The 17414-nt window shown below is 42.9% G+C and overlaps 1 protein-coding gene across 5 annotated transcripts in view; it reads left to right on the top strand.

The window, feature by feature from the left end:
• Positions 1–17414, top strand: part of zfhx4 (zinc finger homeobox 4) — an 87353-nt gene that overhangs the window by 59591 nt on the left and 10348 nt on the right. For 4 of the 5 annotated variants that reach the window (XM_074622488.1, XM_074622486.1, XM_074622487.1 and 1 more), the window contains exons 7-10: positions 9145–9243; positions 15414–15553; positions 16701–16901; positions 17230–17350. In XM_074622488.1, coding sequence (XP_074478589.1) covers positions 9145–9243; positions 15414–15553; positions 16701–16901; positions 17230–17350 — 561 coding nt within the window. The remainder of the gene's footprint in view (positions 1–9144; positions 9244–15413; positions 15554–16700; positions 16902–17229; positions 17351–17414) is intronic. The other variant, XM_074622490.1, reaches the window with a different exon arrangement.

Raw genomic sequence — 17414 nt, 5'->3', positions numbered from 1 at the left:
GCATATGTGTGCTGCTCTGTCTTTGTCTGCTTCTATTAGGGCCAGTGGGGGCCCATATGACATTGTTTAGCCAGTAATGAAATGGACATTTTTTGCATGTTTTTCAGAAAGTCAGAGGAAAGCCAACACTCCTTATTTGTAACCGTCTGCGAATACCATCTCCGGGGCAGTTGCCCCAGGTCCGTGTGTGTGTGTTGCATGTGAACATATGTGCCCGTGTATTACAGGTTCCATGTGGTCCTTTCCGAGATGATTCGGAGCAACCTAATGAATATTTGGGCTTGGAGATATTTTTCTTTTTCTTCCATGACTCTATTCTTCTTATGTTGAAGAGTCCTGCCGTCCTCCCAAACCTCAGCACATAACAAGGCCCTGACGATGCACACATTTTTGTTTTGCACACTCCTTTATGGCTAAAAGACATGTCGCAAGGACTTATTGTCAGTATATGAAATTGTTATGCGCTAATGGCAGCTGTGTGGTGCTCCAGACTCAAACGAAGCCCCCATCAATAAGGCATGTGGTCATAGAAAAGCATTGCAAATAATGAAGAGAATGAATGGAAACCTGAAGTCATTTCTTGTCATAATTCTTTACATGCTGTTGTCCTGGCTAATAATTATATATTGAATGCAGCAGGCATACAAGACATGTCGGAAATTGGGGCTGTCAAAGTTAACACGATAATAACACATTAGAGCAAATTAGTTTTACCGCCACTAATTTCTTTAACGCATTAACACAACTTGAGATATTTATGTTTTAGTGGGCTATTCTATGGGTACCCACGAGTCTCCCCTTTACAGACATGCCCACTTTATGATCACATACAGTTTTGGACAAGTCATAGTCAAGTCAGCACACTGACACACTGACAGCTGTTGTTGCCTGTTGGGTTTCAGTTTGCCATGTTATGATTTGAGCATATTTTTATGCTAAATGCAGTACCTCTGAGGGTTTCCGGACAATATTTGTAATTGTTTTGTGTTGTTAATTGATCTCCAATAATAGATATGTACATACATTTGCATAAAGCAGCATATTTGCCAACTCCCATGTTGATAAGAGTATTAAATACTTGACAAATCTCCGTTTAAGGTACATTTTGAACAGATAAAAAAAATGCAATTAATTTACGATTAATCGTGATTAAATATGGACAATCATACAATAATCTCGATTAAAGATTTTCATCGATTGACAGTCCTAGTTGAAATATCATAAATTCTAAAAAAAAAAAGTTTAAATTTCTATTGCGCTAAATCTCTAAATCTTATTTTTAAGAAATGAATTTATAGAAGTTAAACACCAATAAACAATACAACTTTTCATGAAACTGTATTTTTTTTTTTATCCGTCCTCTCTATAAATCTTTTCTTTTAATTTCCATCCAGGATTACAGTCTTGCTTTTGGTGGCTCTGAAAGCAGATGTTTTCTACTTTTTTTTTATGCAGCTAAAAACGGGACGGTAGCCCAATAGGATAAAGATCTGTTTAAGCATTATCCATTTGGCCACTGCCCGTCACAGGCCTATTTTAAGCATAACACACACACTCACAGCCATTCTCTGAAACCTCGGCAGCCATTTTATTAGATTCCCTGATTCCCTGCCTCGTATTAGTTCTCGTAAAATGAATAAACCTTGAATACACGACAAGGACCGGTCTGGTCAATTGGAAACTATATCTATCCTGCTGGTATCTTTGTTTACCAGTGTAGTTGATGGATGGACAGATAGAGAGAGGAGCAGTTAGGATAGGTATAGGGGATGGATAGCTGTGTGAAAAGATATAAAAATAGATGGACAGATGGATAGATAGGTGGATAGATAAATGGATGGATGGATAGACAGATGAATGCGGCGGGGAGATCTTGTTGGGCTGATAGAGTTGAGCAGGTATGCCGAGAAACAGCTGCTTTCTTCATTAGGTTCATCTATCGATCTCGGACCCTCGCTGTGAGTACGTGCGTGTGTCTGTGTGTGTGTGTGTGTGTGTGTGTGTGTGTGTGTGTGTGTGTGCGTGTGTGTGTGTGTGTGTTTTTGAGGGAGAGAGCGGGGAAAGACAGCAGCCTCTGTAGATAAGTGCTGGTAATAGAACAGAATGAATTCTTATCACAGAGATGGGAAGGCCATTAACCCTCAGCTCCTAGTTCTCTCTCTCTGTCTCCGTCTGGTCCGACTCTCTCTTTCTGTTTCTCCCTCCCTCCCTCCCTCCCTCCGTGCGTCCGTCCTCCGGTCTGGACCTGACAGGGTCACGTTGGCGAGCGTGTGTGATATTTCCACTATGTGTGCGACTCTCTGAGTGTGTGTGTGTGTGTGTGTGTGTGTGTGTGTGTGTGTGTGTGTGTGTGTTTCGCCGGCTGCCGCTGTGCAGACTGCCCCATCGGCCAGATGTTTATAATCAGGCACTAGATAAATATTGGTCCGAGGAATCATAAAAGACCAGGAAAATAGAGAAAGGGATGGCGATGGGGATGGGGGAGGAGGGGGGGGGGGATGAAACAGAGGAGAGGAATCTTCTTTTCAAATTATTCCTAAATCCCTCAGTAAGCTTGCCGTGCCGCCTCCTCAATTCACCTACTCAGCCTAAGGTGATTCAAACAGCCGAAATGCAATATGGCTGTTGTGTAAGATGCAGGTGTGTGTGTGTGTGTGTGCACACGTGTGGAGGTGTACAGTAGGTGTGCTTGCCTATTGTATAAGGCCAGGTGTTGCGGCAATTTTTTTTTTTTCCCTCCACCGCTGAACCTTTTGAAGCCATATTTTTGTCCTGTGAAAACCTTTCGTATTTGCTATTAAAGAATCATTAACATCCCTCCCTCCCCAGTGCTCACAGCACTGAGAATGAAACCCCTCTTAACACGAAACAACAGTTTCTGTCTGCGCAGCAAGCAAGACACGCAAGCCTTTAATCTCGGCTATGTTTATTCATATGATTTTCTTCTTTTTTTCCTCCAAAAGAGTAATAGGTGTTTTGTTAGTCGCCTCCAAGACAGCGGAGCGGGCAATTTGAGCGAAAAGAAAAAATACAATGAAGTCTCAGGAAGTCGTAATTGACAACAACAAAGCAAATTTGAAGCTGCTGATACAAGCGTTTTTTGTGTTTTTTTTAACACAAAAGTCATTTTTTTCAGCTTATTCTGTCAGTTCAACTTATTGACATTCACACCAGGAGCGTATTAAATGTGACAATCCTATTGTCTGGCTTTCAGAGTCGTCCTGAAACAATAGATTTTTTCGCTGGTGTAATAAGTTCTCGTGTGTTTTAAGCAGTAAAACGGGGTGGGTGTGTGGGTGTGTGGGTGGACCGGAGCGTGTGGATGGAAACACGTGTGTTTGCTTGTGCTGGTGTGTGTGTGTTTACATGTTAGCATGTGGGCTGTGGAACCTCTGTGTGCATGAAATGCATTGAGCGCCGCGTGGGAGTGAATGTGTGTTTTTTTCCGTGTGTAGGTGTGTGTGAGCGAGTGCAGGTGTGCGTGCGCGTGTCAGTTATTCCCAGGCCCTGTGCAGGAGCTGTAGCCCCTCTCCGCTGGGTTGATGTTTAGTATTTTAGACATGCTACATTAACAACATCTGGTTAAGATCTAAATGCTTGTTAAACGCGCTGAAATTCGGGGGGAAAAGGTACAGGGAGAACGAGGGGAGAGAGAAGGAGGGGGGGGATAAAGAGGGAGAGTAGGGTAAATAAAGATTTGAGGGTGAGAGAACGGGAGGGGAGGGGAGATCAGTAAGTCTGTAAGGTTATTACCCTGGCAGTATTACCACTGGCCCTTGACTGTGTGTGTGTGTGTGTGTGCATGGCTGCGACTGTGTGGGGATGGTGTAATGTTTCAAAGCTTTCCCCTTTAAAACCTAGAGGCCAAACTAGAGCCACGCGCGGCGCAGGAATGTGACATCACAGGGCCCCTGTTCCTCGCACACACACACACACACGTGGTCTCACAGGGGACATGACCAGAGTTGTAAGAAGAAATCAGCGTCAACATCACGGCTAAGTGGGGGAGACATGGCAGTCATGGGTGTTACGCAAAACATTAAGGGCTGCGTTACTACCACAGATACCCGTATCTTTATTATTTTCAGACGTACAACACAACAGCACTCGTAATATTGTAGCATATATATAACAGCTAGTTTCTCCTATATTTCTCGTGATATTTTTCTTTGGCAGCAATTACCGTTTCACTTGATGCGCCGCTTTCATAGTGTCCATGATTTAAGATAAACAATAATGTAAAAAGCGGATTTTTTATTTTTTTTTACCCATTTAATGAGCGCCATCCGAGCCCTAAGGAAGCAAATTAGAGGCAGCTCGGGCCCAGCTAATGAATTCAGCCATTTTGGTGCCTCTGCGTCCAGCTCCTCCTCAGCGCGCGGCGTTGCTCCACGGTTGTGTGCTGTGCGACTGAGTCCTCCACCGGGCACATAATGACCCGGCATGGCGGTTATGGGCCCTTAGGGGGAGACGGGGAAGGGAGCGAGTGGTCTCAGAGCAGGTCATTATACAGCTAGAGGGCACACACACACACACACACACTGACACTTTCAATACATCCTCCATTGCCTCCATCTCCCATATGTCCATTCTTTCTTTCCAAACATCTCTTTCTATATATCTCTCTCTCTCCCCCTCCATCCTCCTGCGTCTGTCTATCTGTCCAAAACTTGTTTTTCCATTTTATTTTTGGACGGCGATGTTTTTTTGAAGTAATATGTTTGTACTAAAGTTTATGCTGCAATAATTGAGAACATCTTCTAAGGTCAAGCGTTGTGTTTCGGGAAATTTCAGGAGTTTTTTCTTTTTTTTTATTATTGGACGAACAAGAGAGTTATTCATCCAGGGTCCTAATTGGTTACACTGGCTTCCAATTAATAGTTAAATGTAAAAGCAGACTGATTTGGCCTTGTCCCTGATCAAGACTCACTTAATTATTCTTCCTCTCTTAACGGTTAAATATAGGCTGGTGTTGGTTGCAGGGTAATCGGACCCAGGGTCTGTGGTTAGCTCGAGCTCACCGGCCGGCTTTAATGTTCCGACCGACCCACATCAAAGAGAGTCCCACCAGGCTGCCAAAATCACACACTCTCCACAGCCTGACCCACTCCCTGTGTATATGAGTGTGTGTATGTGTGTTTGCGCACAAGGCAGTGGAAGGTGACTGCGAAAGTTTTTTGCTCTGTGCGTCCTCTGGTAGCGATTAAGTTGATGGTTAAGAGTCCCTGCCGCAGAACCTTCTCCTCTGTCTCTCTCTCTCGCTCTCTTTCTCACACACACACTCGCACATGACAACTCACATGCAAACACATGCAGTCACTGTCTCACTCACTTGATCAATGGCGCACATCCACACAAACACACTGGAACACGCGCACTGGCGTACACACTCGCGTGGTGTGTAACTGTCAGGGTCAGTCAGAGGGCAGACGCTGTGCTGATGTATTGAGAGAGCTCGTCTGGGAATGTCCTCAGTGTGGAAACACATTCCCCGTATGCACGCACGCACACACACACACACACTCACCACAGATCTAACCGACTAGAAGGGGAAAGGAGTGAAGAAAAAAACACTGATGAGGCCCAGATGATCACCCACCCCCCCCCCTCCTCCTTTCCTCTTTCTTTTTCTCTTTCTTCACCCACTCTTCACCCTCATTCCTCCCTCGCTTTCCCCCCTCTCTCTGTTCATTGTCTCTCTTCTCTCTTGTGTCCTATCTAGCTACAGGTAGACTGCCCCCTAGAGGTCAGTTAAGATGCTGGTTTAGTAATGTCATGATCAAGCACCGGCTGCATCTACGATCACTTTCGCCAGAGCCATATCCTCCTTTCTTTGTTGATGTTATTTAAGAAAATGGGAGAGTTTAATTTGCTTTAAGATGCCAATATAAAATGTGCAATCTTATTTTGCAAATATCAAGCAGTATCTTAACAAATTTAAGTTTGATTTATTTTAAATACATAAGCTTATACACTGATTATGAGCATGTTGTCAGATATTGTGCGCATGATAGTGATCAATAACTCGTTGTACTTTACCCACATTTTAGTTTAAAGTCACAGGAGATAATATAAAAATAAATGCTAATAATTAAAAGCCACAGTATATTATAATAGTAATACTATTATATAATAGAAAGATGTACAATTAACATGTTATATAAAAGCAGGTTGCTTTGGATCAAAGCGATGATTTATCTCATGTTTTACATACAAACGGTGCTGTGAAGGAATGAAGGCAGACAATGACAAAATAAATGAAAAGGTGTTTTTGTTCCTTCTGCTTTTTGAGATTTTTTTTTTTTTTTTTTATTCTTTTCTCTTTTGAGACATTGTCCTGACCTTGCAGTATGTGGGATCTTGGAGAGCTTATTTTTCTCTCTCTCTCTCTGTATTCCTGTTTTGACCCTCCTCCCTCCCCCCCTTCGTTTCTCACTCTTCTGTGAAACATGCTGTTCGATTTGTGCCATTTGCTTTTCCTTGGCATCGAACAAAAGTCAAGTATAGAGAAAAGATAAACCAGTGATGAAAGACTTCCAAACCCACTACACACAACATTCACACAACATTTACACAACCACACACACACACACACACACTATCGTTCCTCTTCCCTTCTATATACGAAGGTGGGGTGAATTAAAATACAAAGATGGACGCTGCAGCACCAGCAGTGAAAATTGCAATTTCTGCAGCCCGGGCTCTCGTGGCTGACAGGAGATATTTCATCCCCGTTGTCACCAACGTATTAATAAAACATCAGGAGCAGAGTGCAGTCTCTCTCTCTTTCTCACACACAAACACATGTACAAGGACGCACGCACACACACTCCTTGAAATAGACTGTGTATACACATGTGCGAAATGCGTACAGCGCTCACACGCATGTGCAAATGCAGAAATACAATGAATACGAACACACACACACAACCACAATTTTCCTCCTCAATCACATGCCAGCATCTGCCATGAAAATTTCATGCTGTATATAATGTCCACTTAATGTGTTGGCGCTTAAAGCAACGGCGCCAGCACTTAGTCTGTGTGTCTGTCTGAGTGTGTGTGTGTGTGTTTGGTTGTGTGCGTGCGTGTGTGTGCACCCCGCTGTATGCGAAAGGGTTAATCATATCATGTTTCCGAGGGGGGTTTCGCAGACCCCTTGCGCTCGTCATACAATGGCCAAAGTGATTGTATGCAAATGCAAGCTGACCTCAATGCACCCTTTGCCTGATTTCTATGAATATGACTGCGTGTGTGTGTGTGTGTTGTAAAATATGGTTATTAAGGCAGCGCAGGATTGATGAGCGCAGCTCTTTTACACACACACACACACACACACACGCAGACACATACACCAGTTTCATTCTCTGGCAGAGTGAGGGGTTTGTGGTGAAAGAGACCCCCCCCCACCCCTCCAGTTTAGAAGACATGAAATTTTTAACGGTTTCGCTGTGTGTGTGTGTGTGTGTGTGTGTGTGTGTGAATATGATACCGTGTGTGTGTGTGATTTGACGCCTGCGTGCAAGTGTTTCTGTTTGATTTTGCATTTGTGTGTGCTGCCCCGAGATGGAGGAGGGTACTATATGTGTGTGTGTGTGTGTGTGTGTGTGTGTGTGTATATATATATATATATATATGTGTGTGTGTGTGTGTGTGTGTGTGTGTGTGCTGTGTGTGTGCGCATGCCTGGTTATCTGGCCTCTCTCAGACTGCTCAAAATTCATTACAAAGTGACATCAGCCCAGCCGGAGACAAATGATGGCTGGATGAAAGGGAGCGCTGGGGCTCGGCTAGGATTAGTGTTAGCTTGCGCTGGCGACACATATACACACATACACACTTGCGCGCGCACACACACTCACACGCACACACACACTTTAATCCACTGGCAGAACACTGCAGATACACAGAATTATCAAACAAGGGGCTGAACTCTCAGAGATGGGCAGGCTAATCTGCTAATAGTACAGAGCTGCACGTGTGTGTGTGTGTGTGTGTGTGTGTGTGTGTGTGTGTGTGTGTGTGTGGATTGGTGTGCGTGTGTGTGCATGCACGCATATTTTTTTACAGAGGTAACAGAAATACATAGACACAATATCTATCTGGTACAGTAGTGAGCATCTTAGCACTCTCTACATGCGTTTTTAATTTGTGCTTTTTTGACTTTGCCTGTATAGAGTAGAGTCGCCGTGGGCTATAACTTAGATGCTGTTAATATTGATCTATATTTCCCTTCAATGCTTTTACATATTTTTTTTTTAATAAAGTAGAATGGATAGTTTTTTCATATATTATTTCTTTACATTAAAACAGTACAATTTCTATTTCCGTCTATACTGTAAAATGAACATTTTGTCTAATGTGAAATAATAATTAGAATATTTTGAAGAACAGGGGAAATATTTAACATTTAAAAGGAAATATATGGACAAGTAAATGGTATTCTGCCTTGTCTTCAAATACATTTAATAGGGCTGACCCGAATGCTTCGAAGCTTCGACCGTTGCCACGGTAATCAACCTCCAAATCATTATTCGAATGCTTTGTATTTTGTTTTTTTGATATACAAGTATACAATTATAATGTATAAATCCCCAAATAGCCCATGAAATAAGGAATACAACATTATTCATTATTCATATTCAACATTAATTATTATTATTATTGTCCCAAAGCTTCAAATACCTTTGAATATTTCTCACCGAAGCCCAAAAAAACGGTATTCGGGACAGCCCTAGCATTTAAATACTGAATACAAAATGTCTGATGTAGTTCCCCTGTAGGACATTCCTTGCTTCCTGACTTCCTCTGCTTTCAGACAGTATATGTATTATGTTTCACCCACTAGAAGTTGCATGGCGGGGCTATTTTCAACAGAACATGTGTTCAAGTCACTAGAAGCATTATTTGCTGGTGAGATATGCCGTACATTAGAGTAAACCCGACCTCTGTGTAGAAAAGCGGGGGGGTTGTGAGGATTAACTGAACATGTACAAGCAGGAATATTTTCAAAATGACTCTAATAAGATGTATCTGATATCTGATAAACCATGGAAGGTTTCTTTTTTCAGTACCCAGCCAGACATTTTTTTTTTTTTAGAGAGCATCATGGGTAATGTAGTTTTCTTCTCTGTGCGTTTTCAGAAGAGGCTGCTGAGGACGGTGAGAGACCTCCTCGCTCTTCCTCCAGGCCCGGACTCAACCTCACTGACCGAGACTTGACTGACAGCAGGAGAACTGACCGTAAGTCCACACACACACAAACACACACACACACACTTATAAAAACACATATGTACCGTAAGCTTCCCTTCTTTTATATAGTTATCCTTCATCTCTCTCCGGCCTTCAGATAAGGTTCTAACATGTGTGCGTAACATGTGAACGCTGCTGACTAGCCTCCATGTGACCTGCTTTAATCGTTTCCATCTGACAGAAAGAGAAAAAGAGAAAGAGAGTGGGAAAGGAGGAGAGAAAAAAAAGCGGAGAGAAAGAGAGAGGGATAAGTTGAGTGTTGGGGATATTACCAGGCAATGTCCAGGCCCCAGATTATTTTTTAATCAAATCAGTTTGCGTGCTTGTAATTTATAAGCGCCTTGCATTAATCTTTTCTCGTTCTTGTGCCCTCTCCGATGACATATTAATTTTTCATAAGCGCAGGATTAGATGGGGGGGCCTGTGTATATGTTTTTTTTCTAATATTGCACTGCATCCTTGCAACCCTTAAATTAGTTTTTTTCCCCCCCTGCACCCTCCCTTCATTTTTCTTTCCCTCTTATTTTTCCCTGTCTCAATCCATCCCTTAATTGTTGTCCAATCTGTGACCCCCATCACCAGGCATTACCTCAGATAGAAAAAGAGCACAAGAGCTGTTTATCCGTTTGTAAGAATGGCGGCGTTGTAAGCAGGGAGGGGCAACAATCCGTACAAGGCGGCTTGGTGTTCTTTTTTTGTGTGTTATTTTGGGGCGAGGTAGGGAGCACATAATGCCTCCGCTGCGAGGCTGTGGTCGGGATAGCCCTGGCTTTGTTAGATTTGATTTACCCAAATAAGAATTCATATGGTCTTTTTATGTATGAGATGGAAATCCATGGCTGGGGATGAATATTGCATGGGGTCTCTCTCTCCTTTTTTTCACCCTCTGTCATTGCATGGGGTTCTCTCTCTCATTCTTTCTCCCTCTACTAATGTCTCTTCTCTCTTACCCCACTCACCCCCCACCACCACCACCACCCCAACTCACGCACACCTTCCAACTCCCACCCTCTATCCATCTCCAACTCCCTCCCCACCTCCTCTTCCTAGCATGCCATACCTAGCTCCATAATGTGAGGCTCAATGAGGCAGAAGGAGAGCTGAGTGAGGCTGGGGCCTATTAGTTTAGCTAGTCATCTATCTTTCAGCTCTATCTCTCTGACAGGCCTGTCTGACGGACTGGCGGGGAACCACCATCCATGCATTTACCGCCGCATATTACCGCCAGTGTCATTTAACACCACCGCACACATGCAAAAAAAAAAAAAAAAAAGTGTCCAGGTCCCTCCTACTTTACTTACGTATGTGTGTGTCCCCAAGTGTAGTTTATCACATGTCAGGAATCTATTTAATAAAGCAGAACTGTATGCGTTTTATATTTTTTCTGTGAATAATTTGTTCTAGGAATCACCTTGGGTTCAGCTGGCTAGGAAGCCAGATGTAATATTGCTAGTGGGTTTCGGGGTGTTTTATTTTGCATTTGGATTAAAAAGGAGGTTTCAGGAAAGTCAAACGCCAGGAAAAAGGGAGCCTGGTGTGTCAGCGTGTTGTTATGCTAGAGTTATCATCAGAGACAGGGCCTTGTTTTTCTCTTTTTCCCAGCTTAAAGTAGTAAGATTTAGCATCTCCATCCTCAGCCCCAAATCTCTGGCAAAGCTTGAAATGTTCAGATCGGTGCATGTGTGTGTCCGTATGGAGATCTCCAGGGAAGGGATTACAGTGTGACCAAGTGAGCAGTGTGTTTGCGCACTTCATCTCCAAGACCAAGATCCTTTAAACAAAGAGGGGCAGATAGATAGAGAGAGGCAGAGATATAGGGGGGGGAGGGGCAATGAGAGACAGAAAGAGATTTTTTTTTTTTCTCCCTTGCTTCATTTACATTGTCTTTTATAATCCCATGTCACTTTAGATTAATTATAATCCATGTTACATTTTCCATGCAAATGTCCCCCGATGTGGATTACTTCCAGATAGCTTTGTGCTGTGTGTGTAGATGGTACATGTCGCCACCATGGCTCAGGGGCCCACTTCTTATAAATAACCAACTAAACAAAGGCCCCGGCATGGAAATGAGCCTGTCAGGCAGCCTAAGGAAATTACAGATCTCTACCTGCTTCAAATTAGCAAAGAAATTACTCACGGTTCCTACAGTCAAATGTTATGTATTAATATCATGTACAATTTTGAATTGTACAGATAAGAAGGGGGGAAATGGAATCGCATGCAAACAAGATCAGATGTTAAATATTCCATATCAGCTTGTTCACATTGAGAATATATATATATATTTTTTTTATTTGCATGCATCTTGCAAATTTGCCCAACTTGAGACGAGAGCTGTGTTCGTTTTCTGTCTCTCTCTCTCTAAGATGCGATTAAAATATATTAAAGATATTAGCATGTTTAATTACAAGCCTGCAGCAATCCTTTTGTGCCATGTACGGTATGTGTGTTTTCTGTGTGATGACAGCTTGTTGAACGTCTCAGACGATTTGTCAAATGTGACAAGGCCGTGCTCATATTTATCTCTCATTAGAACACAAGCTGGAGATGGAAGAGAAAGGAGGGCTAGTCATTAAAAAACACAAACTACAAGACAGCTGCTGTTTAACAGCCTTCCTCTCTCTCTCTCTCTCCATCTGACTGTGCCTCTTCCTCTCTACATCTCACTGCTTCCCAGTCTCTCTATTTCTCTCTCTCTACCTCCCTCCGGCTAGATCTGGGCCTGCTGAGTGCTTCAGTGGGAGTTTGGGGTTCAGAGTGTGTTGCTGTAATGTTATCAGGTGACCGGGGGTCAGCCTAATGCGTAACCTCAGAGCAGTAGGCCAGTAAATCATGCCGGCCGGCCCTCCCTGGCCTGTTTTGGCCAGCTCTCCCTCCTAGATTTACTACTCCGTAACCTTAGCCAGTCTGCCAGGGCTCAGGACAGCTAAATTGAATACTAAATCCAAGCTGCCGCCACCCAGCCTGCTCCTTCTTAATTGACAGCCTTTCCCCCCCCTCACACACACTCTCTGCTCTATGTTTGTGTGCCTTTTTTTTATATATATTTTCATGAACCGAAATGTCAGGAATGGGAATCTAATTGTTTTGCAGCTTGTAAAAGAAAGAAAAAGATTGCAATAGGTACGGTTTGATTGTTTTCAAAGCCCGCTCCGAGATGTAGTTGATTCCATATAAAGTCATAGTCAGAGGAGATATATATAAGGATTCAATGATATGCTTGTTTGTGTGAAAATCTCATTTGCTTGGTTCAGTTTGCACAAAGTGTCTCACCCTTTTCCGACACAAAAGGGCAGATTCTAAAATAGATCGGCGGGAAAAAGCATTAGCTATGATGGTATTGCCGGCCCTTTTTGAGGAACAATTTGGGACAGAAATATCCTGAGGTATTTTGGAGCTTCTCTGTCCCTTCCGCTCTATCATTTTTTTCTTCTTCTTCCCTACATTTCTCTGCCTCTCCCTCCATTGCTCTGTACTCCATTTGAGCGCCCACTTGCGTGTACATAAGTGTGTGTACACGCAGCTCCCTAAACACCATTGACAGTCGCAAATAAAGATGGGTGGCGAGTGTGCCGCTCTCTCCCCCTGCAATGCAAAAGGGGTTGAGTGTCATAAATCACCTTTTGATTTATCTAATCAAGCAAGGTCCTGCTGCATGCAGACATTTGTCATTGGTGGAGGTGGAGGGGGTGGGGGAGGATGGAGGGGGACGGTGTCAGGTTTATTCTGCCCCTCCGCTTCACTGGGCTGCAGCTGGTGGAGCCCACCTAAAGATGAAGGGATGGAGGGGAAGGAAGAGGGAGGAGGAGGGAAAAGGACACAGTCATTAAGTGTGGGGCGCAGACTCAGAGACAAAGGAAAATGCTCCTGTTTTGTCCTCAATCCTGCTCTCTCGCATTATTACTCTGATTGTTTTAGCACAAACATGAAGCTGGTTAAAAACTATATGGATATTTAGATTTTCTCTCATAGTGTTTGGATTGTGCTAGCCATTGTATTTCTATGTGTTACAGGTGACTATATCCTTGGAGGACACTCGTTTTCGATTGCAATTCTATGTCTCCAAACAACTTTATTATTCCCATTGGCAGGGCTTGCCATTTAAAGCTCCTAAGTGGCCATAGAGAGAGCTGCTCTCTCAACGTTCAAGGTTAACCAACTGTTTTTCCTCCGCGTCAGTGTCATAAGTGTTGATGAAAGCGCGAGGTCGAAGTCGAATCTAAACCAGAAGGACGGATCTTCGCGTCGCACACACACTACACAAACATACATTTACATTCAATATGACAGTAATCAATGGTGATCTGTGGGCTTTTTCCCCCCACGCCGCATTGTAAATGGGTTTGCAACCCCCTTGTCTGACAATCGCCTCATCTCCTTTTTTGCAGGGATGTAATTTAGTTGCAAATTGACTGGAAGACGGAGGCAAAAAAAATTGAAAGTTGAAATTAGAAATGGTCATAATAAATACGGGAGGCGGGGCGGCGGCTTTCAGAAAGGTCAGGTGATGTGACGGGCGCTTCCAGGCTGGACCGATCTGACCAATGGAGTGTCAGAGGCCTGTCATGAATACACACATGCACATAGACACACACGCAACCCCTGCAGGGGCCATCACAAGCAGTGGAAGACGAGATTACCTCGCTATTCTGAGCTGCAGAGCAATTCTCGGATGTTCTTGGAAATTCACATTGTGCCCTTGTGTTTTTTTTCTCTCTCTCTCTCTCTCTCTCTCTCTCTCTCTCTCTCTCTCTCTCTCTCTCTTTCTTCCTCCCTCCCTCTCTCTCTTGTCACTTTCCTTGACAGGCCAATATTTCAGGCTCCAGATATAGGGGATTACAAATAAAATAAGTGGAACGCCTACTTAATGCAACAGAATTAAAATGCATGAACGGGCCGGAGGAATTGATATGCGCCCAATACAAACACAAGCCACGGAATAATATGAAATACAAAATGTTTTTTTTTTTTCAACCCCCCTCTCCATGTATCAGTGCTTTGATTTCCCTTTTTTTCCATTTGTGCATCTAGCGTGAAGCGTTGATTCGCAAGAGTGAGGCTCACATATTGCCTTGAGTGACCAGACGAGGGAGGGGAGGCAAGAGAGGGGGAGAGTAGAGGAGGAGGGGGGGTGATGGCTTAGAGAGAGGGAGGAAGAGAGCAAGGGAGAGGGGGGAGTAGGGAGGGAGAGTTGCTGTGTCTTTGTGTTGTGCAGAGTGGGTAAATTGCAGTGGCAGAGTATAGCAGGGCCTGCATGGCTTGTATCTCAGGATGAGGCTAATGAAAGATTTATCAGTGGCTGCAGCATTTACTAAATACAACCAGAGGCTGATCTCCCCACATTGAGCCCCGCTGTTAACGTCACACACGCTTTACACGCGCGCATACAAATAGACACACACAAGCAGGCGCCGCTACTGTACCACCAGCCGTGACCGAGCCCCGAAAATTTAGCATCTTGTACAGACAGAGAAGTTGTCGAGGCAGCTGGGGAAATGTATATGAACTAATGAAGTGTATAATATTACCATAACATTTAATGTATGTCGTGCTGTGATAATGAGCCTGCCTGAGTTTTCTCCATTTCACATGTCCTCAGGGCAGAAACACGTCAGTGTATATGAATGTGAATAATAACACAGTCCACGCTTGTATCCATGCTTATGTTGTCTTGGTGTCAAATCACCTATGTCCCTATGAATATTAATTTGGTAGACGTGTTTATCTTATTCACTATTATTATATGTTTATTAATAGTCATTTGACCACTTTTGTGATCTAACACAGCCACAAAAATGTCAGACATTTCAATTTATTCACTCAATTGTGTCACATTTATATACTTGATGTGTTCTAGATTCATTTTCCCAGTTCTCATACAGTATGTATGTGTGATCTATGGGATACTATATATCACTCTGACATAGCCCTGTTAGTCTCTTTCAACTCTTATGTTCACTATGTCATTCTGCTCCAGTACTCATTCCAAAAAGCTCCATTTAAAAAAAAAAAAAAAAATCTACTGTTTAGCCATCAATCATTTTGTAATTTTGCAGCTTTTGTTGTATTTTCAAAATGTTGTTGTCATTTGCAATGCTTTACATTCTGACTCCCCTTCTCTCTCTCTCTCTTTCTCTCCCTCCACCGTCTGCCAGGAGTGAATGCCACATCCAAAGAGGTTACCGGACCGAATGCTATGGTTAAACATTCCCTCCTGCCAGATCGACAAATTGAAAGTCCGCCCAAAAGGCCAAAGTCTGCTGAGGGGAAGACCTCTGCCAATGAGCAGGTAAAGGTTTGTAGAATTACAAAAGGAAAACTGCCAATTGTGCTATAATAGCTACGCTCTTGAAAATGTTACCGGTGTAGTTCCTAGCAACTCAAAGAGGACTTTTAACTGTTCTCACCTTTCCAAAAAGTCATACATCTGAGTGCTTTGTGTGCCTATTTAGAGTAACAAATAAATTGTTACAGAAAAGCTAATAGTTAATGAGGCAGGTTCTCCTTCATAAGCACTAATGAAATCTAACCTTAGCTGTCACTGTGGGATGATGGGAAGATACTTATGAACTGCAAGAAGCAGAAATGCTAAGCTAAGCATTTAGCAATTGCTGGCGCCAGCTTTCTATCAAAGGGTTAAACGCTACCCACCATTCCCTCCCTGACAGAGCTTTTTAGCATCAAGCACAGTAGGCCAGTCTTTGTGTTCTTAAGTGGAATACCTGCACTAGCCTTAGGCCTCCCTCCCTGCTTCTCCCCCTCTTTTTGCATCTCTTTAAATTATATGTGTTTTTAAATTAGATTATGAAGTATTAGCTTGTCTGGTTCTGGGCCCTGCAAGGAGGGAGGACTTAGTCATTTCAGAAATGGATTCTATTAAGACAGGTGGTGGGGAGGCAGCTATGTTCAGAGTACTCCCTGTAATGAGGGCAAGGCGTAGCTTGGGAGAGTGTACACACCTTTGTCATCTGTAATACTGATTAGAAATTCTGGCCAATCGTGGTTTCTGCTAATAAAATTGCATGAGTTGGGAGACTTAAGTGAATTACATGAAACATGGTTGATCTACATTTTCTGGGTTAAGGTTGGCATGGGGAGTGGTGGGGAGAGGTGAGTGGGCAGTGAAGAACAGGAAAAGCCTGTAAAAATTACATTTTGTAGAAGTGCAGTTATTTTCACCCCAAACAGTGCAGGAGACAGGATTCTTGCATGTCTCACCCCTTGTTTGTTTTTAAAAAAAAGTTATGTTTGGCGTCTTTAGTGAGGCAGACAGTGGACAGACAGCTATGCTAATTGCTCTGTTGTGTAAGAATCCCACTAAGGAGGACATCGTGTGCAAAAAAAGTAATTCCTGCTCTTGGATTTATTTTTACAATGCACAGGATGTTCTTTTTCTCCACTCCCAATCAGCTGCTTATTATACCATCTTGTTGTTTTTTTAGGTTCAGCAGTGTCCATATTGCAACTACAGCAGTAAAGATGCCAACCGTATGCAGCTCCATGTGATGTCCCAGCATTCCATGCAGCCCGTGATTCGCTGCCCACTGTGCCAGGATGTCCTGAGCAACAAGATTCACTTGCAGCTGCATCTCACCCACCTCCACAGCGTGGCTCCTGACTGCGTGGAAAAGCTGATTATGACTGTGAGTAGAAGTAATGATTACAAAGATTTTTGTGTGTGTGTGTATGTGTGTGTGTCAGCAAAAAATGTGTTTTTGCAAATTTGCAAATTCTTTTAAAAAGGAAAAGGGTACCCTTAAATGTCACTTAAAATGTTTGTGAAGTGTTTTAGACATCTACTGGGCTTCTAAGGGCTTACTGCAAAATTCCAATAAAATATTTTGCATGCATTTTTTGTACTAGCAAGTTGAAACACTTCCTCAACATTTACATATATTGGAAATAGAATCTACTATCTCATATAATTATTGACAAATGTATATAATAATGAAGACATTTCTTTGTTCTTAGGTTGTCGGACCTGACACAGCAACACCAAATAATATAATGCATCCCCAAACTGGACAAGACAAAGGTCTGTCTCTGATGGATTCCTCTACCTCTCTTACTGATGGGTCAGGAAAGTCTCAAGGTGAGCAGAATTTGTTTTTTTGTCATTAATTTGTTGACCAAGTGGTAATAACTTGAATATACAT

This window comes from Sebastes fasciatus, chromosome 21 (genome assembly GCF_043250625.1).
Source record: "Sebastes fasciatus isolate fSebFas1 chromosome 21, fSebFas1.pri, whole genome shotgun sequence".
NCBI classification, from domain to species: domain Eukaryota; kingdom Metazoa; phylum Chordata; class Actinopteri; order Perciformes; family Sebastidae; genus Sebastes; species Sebastes fasciatus.
Note: the sequence above shows the minus strand (reverse complement) of the source record. Positions and strands in the feature narration are given on the sequence as shown.